The 7,500-nt window shown below is 45.8% G+C and overlaps 1 protein-coding gene across 2 annotated transcripts in view; it reads right to left on the reverse strand.

Moving 5' to 3' along the window:
• The window catches only part of LOC110510810 (plexin-A4-like), a 482,439-nt gene that overhangs the window by 92,575 nt on the left and 382,364 nt on the right, over positions 1 to 7,500 (reverse strand). For both annotated transcript variants that reach the window (XM_036957067.1, XM_036957066.1), the window contains exons 14-17: positions 6,671 to 6,803; positions 5,671 to 5,807; positions 4,771 to 4,938; positions 4,558 to 4,651 (exon numbers count right to left, since the gene is read on the reverse strand). In XM_036957067.1, coding sequence (XP_036812962.1) covers positions 4,558 to 4,651; positions 4,771 to 4,938; positions 5,671 to 5,807; positions 6,671 to 6,803 — 532 coding nt within the window. The remainder of the gene's footprint in view (positions 1 to 4,557; positions 4,652 to 4,770; positions 4,939 to 5,670; positions 5,808 to 6,670; positions 6,804 to 7,500) is intronic.

A 7,500-nucleotide genomic window follows, 5' to 3' on the forward strand; every position in this document is an offset into this window, starting at 1 on the left:
TCACTAACTCTCTCTGCATCTCTCTCTCTGTCTCACTATCTCTCTCTGCATCTCTCTCTCTGTCTCACTAACTCTCTCTGCATCTCTCTCTCTGGCTCACTAACTCTCTCTGCATCATTAGCTCTCTCTCTCTCTGTATCTCTCTCTATGTATCTCTCTCTCTTTATCTCTCTCTCTTTATCTCTCTCTCTGTATCTCTCTCTGTATCTCTCTCTCTGTATCTCTCTCTCTATACAGTGGCTTGTGAAAGTATTCACCCCCCCTGGCATTTTTCCTATTCTGTTTGCCTTACAACCTGGGATTAAAATGGTTTTTGGGGGGGTTTGTATCAACATGCTCTTTTAAGATGCAAAATATTATTGCGAAACAAACAAGAAATAAGACAAAAAAAACGGAAAACTTGAGCGTGTGTAACAGTACAAGTTTTAGACCGTCCCCTCGCCCATAACCGGGCGCGAACTAGGGACTTTCTGCACACATCAACAGTCACCCTCGAAGCATCGTTACCCATCGCGCCACAAAAGCCGCGGCCCTTGCAGAGCAAGGGGAACTACTACTTCAAGGTCTCAGAGCAAGTGACGTCACTGATTGAAACGCTATTTAGCGCCCACGCTAACTAAGCTAGCCGTTTCACATCCGTTACACTCACCCCCCTTTTGACCTTCCTCCTTTTTCCGCAGCAACCAGTAATCCGGGTCAACAGCATCAATGTAACAGTACAAGTTTTAGACCGTCCCCTCGCCCATACCCGGGCGCGAACTAGGGACTTTCTGCACACATCAACAGTCACCCTCAAAGCAGCGTTACCCATCGCGCCACAAAAGCCGCGGCCCTTGCAGAGCAAGGGGAACTACTACTTCAAGGTCTCAGAGCAAGTGACGTCACTGATTGAAACGCTATTTAGCGCCCACGCTAACTAAGCTAGCCGTTTCACATCCGTTACACGTGCATAACTATTCACCCCCCCCCAAAAAAGTCAATACTTTGTAGAGTCACCTTCTACAGCAATTACAGCTGTAAGTCTCTAGGGGCATGTGTCTATAAGCTTGGCACATCTAGCCACTGGGATTTTTGCCCATTCTTCAAGGCAAAACTGCTCCAGCTCCTTCAAGATGAATGGGTTCTGCTGGTGTACAGCAATCTTTAAATCATACCACAGATTCTCAATTGGATTGAGGTCTGGGCTTTGACTAGGCCATTCCAAGACATTTAAATGTTTCCCCTTAAACCACTCAAGCGTTGTTTTAGCAGTATGCTTAGGGTCATTGTCCTGCTGGAAGATGAACCTCCATCCCAGTCTCAAATCTTTGGAAGACTGAAACAGGTTTCCCTCAAGAATCTCCCTGTATTTAGCACCATCCATTATTCCTTAAATCCTGACCAGTTTCCCACCCAGTCCCTGCCGATGTAAAACATCCCCACAGTGCTGGTGATGCTGGGGATGGTGTTCTCGGGGTGATGTGAGGTGTTGGGTTTGCACCAGACATAGCCTTTTCCTTGATGGACAAAAAGCTAACTTTTAGTCTCATCTGACCAGAGTACCTTCTTCCATATGTTTGGGGAGTCTCCCACATGCCTTTTGGTGAACACCAAATGTGTTTACTTATTTTTTTATTTAAGCAATGGCTTTTTTCTGGCCACTCTTCCATAAAGCCCAACTCTGTGGAGTGTACGGCATAAAGTGGTCCTATGGACAGATACTCTAATCTTCGCTGTGGAGCGTTGCAGCTCCTTCAGGGTTATCTTTGTTGCTTCTCTGATTAATGCCCTCCTTGTCTGGTCCGTGAGTTTTGGTGGGCGGCCCTCTCTTGGCAGGTTTGTTGTAGTGCCACATTCTTTCAATTTTTTAAATAATGGATTTAATGGTGCTCCGTGGCATGTTCAAAGTTTAGGATATTTATTTATAACCCAACCCTTATCGGTACTTCTCCACAACTTTGTCCCTGACCTGTTTGGAGAACTCCTTGGTCTTCATGGTGCCATTTGCTTGGTGGTGCCCCTTGCTAAGTGGTGATGCAGACTCTGGGGCCTTTCAGAACAGGTGTATATATACTGAGATCATGTGACAGATCATGTGACACTTAGATTGCACACGGGTGGACTTTATTTAACTAATTATGTGACTTCTGAAGGTAATTGGTTGCACCAGATCTTATTTAGGGGCTTCATAGCAAAGGGGGTGAATACATATGTACGCACAACTTTTCCATTTTTATTTTTTTTGAATTTTTTGAAACAATATATATATTTTTTCATTTCACTTCACCAAGTTGGACTATTTTGTCCATTACATGGAATACAAATAAAAATCAATTTCAATTACAGGTTGTAATGCAACAGAATAGGAAAAACGCAAAGGGTATGAATGCTTTTGCAAGGCACTGTATCTCTCTCTGTAGCTCTCTCTCTGGGCCACTATATCTCTCTCTCTGTAGCTCTCTCTCTATGTCTCTCTCTCTGGGCCACTATATCTCTCTCTCTGTAGCTCTCTCTCTGGGCCACTATATCTATCTCTCTGTAGCTCTCTCTCTGTAGCTCTCTCTGGGCCACTATATCTCTCTCTCTGTAGCTCTCTCTCTTTGCCACTATATCTCTCTCTCTGTAGCTCTCTCTCTGGGCCACTATATCTCTCTCTCTGTAGCTCTCTCTCTGTACCTCTCTCTCTGGGCCACTATTTCTCTCTCTGTAGCTCTCTCTCTGGGCCACTATATCTCTCTCTCTGTAGCTCTCTCTCTGTAGCTCTCTCTCTGGGCCACTATATCTCTCTCTCTGTAGCTCTCTCTCTGGGCCACTATATCTCTCTCTCTGTAGCTCTTTCTCTCTGGGCCACTATATCTCTCTCTCTGGGCCACTATATCTCTCTCTCTGTAGCTCTCTCTCTGGGCCACTATATATCTCTCTCTGTAGCTCTCTCTCTCTGGGCCACTATATCTCTCTCTCTGTAGCTCTCTCTCTCTGGGCCACTATATCTCTCTCTCTGTAGCTCTCTCTCTCTGTAGCTCTCCCTCTGGGCCACTATATCTCTCTCTGTAGCTCTCTCTCTCTGGGCCACTATATCTCTCTCTCTGTAGCTCTCTCTCTCTGTAGCTCTCTCTCTGTAGCTCTCCCCCTGGGCCACTATATCTCTCTCTCTGTAGCTCTCTCTCTCTCTGGGCCACTATATATCTCTCTCTGTAGCTCTCTCTCTGTAGCTCTCTCTCTCTGGGCCACTATATCTCTCTCTCTTTAATATTCTGTCTCTTGTTACGACTTGGAGAAAATCAACAGTATGGTAGGTGACAGAACACACAATGAGGGCCTCTAGCAAAACTTTGCCACCTGGAGAATCTCTCTGAGGCATTTCACATCTCCACTGTAACCTCTGCTACACGGTCCGCCACGCAAACAAATCCCCCTCTGAGCAAAACCTGTCATTTTAATTGGTTCCTCACGACGGCGGTACATCAAACCAGACAAATCATGGGGGGTGCGGCTGACCCGGTGTCGGCGCATGCGTCACACGTCTGTAACTGCAGAGAACGCTGTGTGTGTGTGTGTGAGTGAATTGGCCAGATAGTGGGGAAGCGGACAAGTATTTTCAAAACAAGCATGGTTATATATAAATATCGCCCAGGCAGTATCAAAATGATTGCAAAGATCATAGTCGAAAATGAGAAACTGGGACGTGGCAAATTAACTTGGCGAATATACAGGGTTTTGATTCAAGGGGGCTTTTGAAGTGCGGCCATCTGTACTTGGAGCAACAATGGCTCCCTACGCTTATTCTATTGGAGCACAGCTGCAGAACGGTGGCGGTCTCTTCGATGGACCAGGAAGATAGCATTACTGCCTTTTGTCTCTCCCCATGCCTTTCAATCAGACCTCAGATCAGATCTCAGGGCTGGTTAGGGAACTCCCATGGGTACTGTGGTTCCAGGGGGAATCTGATAGTTTGGTTTATGTATGGTTCACCTCACGTTGAAACTCATGATCTTTTTGTTTTCTGTTGGGGTGGAGAGATACAGGAAAACAAGGCTTTCTGTCTAGGGTGGAGAGAACCAGGGAACTAGGATTTCTGTCTTCGTGGAGGGATACAGGAAACAGGGATTTCTGTCTGGGGTGGAGGAATACAGGGATCAGGGATTTTGTCTGGGGTGGAGGGATACAGGGTGACAGGGCTTTCTGTCTGGGGTGGAGGGATACAGGGAAACAGGGCTTTCTCTGTTATTGGAATCTACTGTAATACAACCTCTTCGTCTCTCTGCTGTAGGAGTGCATTCCTTGTCCATACATCGCTATCCGTTCCAGACTTGGAAAACATATCTGGAGGATTTTCATTGGTTTCCTGTGGGGATTTGACCTTAGTTCCCACGAGTGTGTAAAGGGTTGAGGCTATTGACCGTTGGTTAGAGGTGTCTTTGACCTCTCATTGACCATGTTCTACTCACGTTGACCGTCTCTCGACCGTTGGTTAGAGGTGTCTTTGACCTCTCATTGACCATGTTCTACTCACGTTGACCGTCTCTCGGCCGTTGGTTAAAGGTGTCTTTGACCTCTCATTGACCATGTTCTACTCACGTTGACCGTCTCTCGACCGTTGTACTTGGCTCTGATGAGGGGGCTCTGTATGATGTCCAGGTTGGTGCCGGTCACGGTCACAGGTGTGTGTCCACTGTGGTAGAGAGAGGGGAGAGCGGCACCACCATGGCTTGCTTGGTCACACACTCACACTTATGATTGGCTTTTATAATTGCCTGAATGGTCCCATTTCCTGCTCCCCTGTCGTCTCACCTGAAGATGCTCCACTCAGGTTCCAGCTTGATGATAGTGGGGTCCTCCACGTACTCAAACTTCAAGTCTCTCTGTATGCGGGCCTTGTCCACCGTCACTGACACACTGACGTTTCCATATCCTTGCAGCGAGGCGTGGGAGCGACACGTGATCCACTGGCCGCCCCTCCTATGGCAGAGAGAGAGAGAGAAGTATTTTACCCCAATGGTCTCACCGGTCTGCCCTACTACTACCTGAAAGTACAACTGTGACCTGTAACCAACTTATGCTACAATGTAGCTGACGTTATGATAATGGACTAGACTACGAAGCATCTGAATATAACAATGAAGGGGAAAGGTCACCAGGTGTTCACATGAAAACTTCCCAGAATCCTTCTTCAAATCAACAATAACAACAGTAGAATCAAAGACACTTTTCTAAACCTAGGAATGTTTGGGCTTTTTCCTCAAGACATCTCTCTGCCAGGCAGCCAGCAGGGATCTCGTCCTTTAGCTTTATTGGGGGAAGCCGTTGGCACGGTCTGATTTTTATAGACGTTATTGATTAGGGATCAGGAAGTCTTTCAGAAGTCTTAATGTGGCTATGGATTTTCACCACAGGGCCAGAGGATGACAACATGCACAGCTGATCGCCTTTTGAGTGACAGAAGATCAGACTCAGAGATATATGTGAATAGATGTGATAGATAATCTGATTGCCCGAACTTGACCACCCCCCCCCCTCTCTCTCTCTCGCTCACTCTCTCTCTCTTGCTCTCTCGCTCTGTCGCTCTCTCACTCTGTATAAAAATCAATGTCCCTGGTCCACTCTTGAGTGACAATCAGATCAGACTCAGAGATAATTGTGATAGATAATGTTATTGGCCAATAATCTGATTAGCCCCTCCCGCCTGCCTACCTGTGATAGGTGCACTTCTGGTCCTTGAACATGATGGACACGTTGCTCCCGGCGTCCAGGTTGCTACCGGTGATGTTGACGATGGTTCCCCCGGAGACGGGCCCTCGGCTGGGCTTCAGGCTGATCAGTCTGGTGACCTAGGGATCAAAGGTCAAGGTCAAAGAAAGATCGTCCAATCAGATGCGTCTATAAAAATAATGTCAACCAATCACATCGCAGTGAGAGAACAGAACAGGAACAAGCGGAGGAGTTGAAGTATAAATCTCGCAACAGTTTATCTGCTCTGTCGTAATCTCATAATAATCTCATAATAATCTTATAATCAGTGTATTTTCATGGTACGACATCTAACCTAACATGATGTAATCCTGTTATATGGGCCTGTTAAGAAATAAGGCTCCCCTTAATGTGTGTGTGTTCAATTGATATCGCTTCATAAAATAAGCACATATTGGTAACGATCAGGCTGTATTTCAGTGGGTGAGAGACATGCTCTTAATGTTTGATAAAGTGTGTACATGGGGAGAGTGCGGAGTGTGTGTGTGTGTGTGTGTGTGTGTGTGTGTGTGTGTGTGTGTGTGTGTGTGTGTGTGTGTGTGTGTGTGTGTGTGTGTGTGTGTGTGTGTGTGTGTGCTTGTGCTTGTGCGTGTGTATATATAGAAAGCAGATTATATGGCCCTTCCTGGTCCATTTTCCCCCTGGAGACATTAAGAACTGCCTGTCTCCTCACACTAGTGTTCTATGTAGGGAAGTGAGGAGTACAGCTCTTATGACACAGTGAGACATACAAACAACAGGGTCTACAGAATTAAATCAATTACATGGCCTAGATATTGCTAGATCACTAACTAAGTGAACAACATACATTCTATAATCTATATTCTATAATGACTTTTTCCAACCAAATAAACCATATACAAAATATACATTATGTTCTCTATGCTTCATATGGCAGACACACACATCTACAATATCTGTTGGTCTGACAGACATTACTCACCACGAAGTAGTAGTACTTGGAGTATACAGCCCTGAACTCTTTTGGACACTCTCTGACCCCCACACCCCCCACACACACCTCCACGTAGTTGGCGAACTGGCTCGGCGTTGCCACCGCCATCTCACACACTATCCTACAAACAGGAGGAAGTGTTGATGATTCATTATGCTTCTACAATGCAGTTATGTACAGACACACACACACACACACACACACAGCATTGTTTAATTTCTTCTTTCTCATTCTCATGATTTTAATACAGAATAGACATTTTGGTCTAACCCACACATTTAACACAACGACAGGTCAGTGCCACACATCAAATGAACTCAAACTGCTGAAAGTGTTTAAACCGGCTTCTCACCACACCTATCTCTTCACACTTACACATTTCCTCCCCAGCCCTTCTCTATAGGAACGCTGAGGTAGTGAATAGAGGAGGAAGGCTTGTTAAGGTCATATGAATATGAATGGAGGTTTTGGCAGGGAGTTGGCAGCATGGGGCCTCCAAATCCCTGCCAGATAACACATTATTATATTCAAGTCTTAACCTGGGATTAGGTGGGTTCTCATAAAGCCCCTCTCTGCCTGATGGTTTAAAATCAGTGCTGCACAGCAGAATGATCTCACACAACAGCACTGCAGCAAACTGTCTAGTGGAGTTCAATGGAGAGCTCACTTGATAAAGGTGTGTGTGTGTGTGTGTGTGTGTGTGTGTGTGTGTGTGCGTGTGTGTGTGTGTGTGTGTGTGTGTATGAAATCTCGATTAGGGTGGTCTGTTATGATCCGACGTGGCCTTTCTCTTGTCCAAACACATCACAATCTAAATG

This window comes from Oncorhynchus mykiss, chromosome 21, assembly GCF_013265735.2.
Source record: "Oncorhynchus mykiss isolate Arlee chromosome 21, USDA_OmykA_1.1, whole genome shotgun sequence".
In the NCBI taxonomy this organism is placed as follows: domain Eukaryota; kingdom Metazoa; phylum Chordata; class Actinopteri; order Salmoniformes; family Salmonidae; genus Oncorhynchus; species Oncorhynchus mykiss.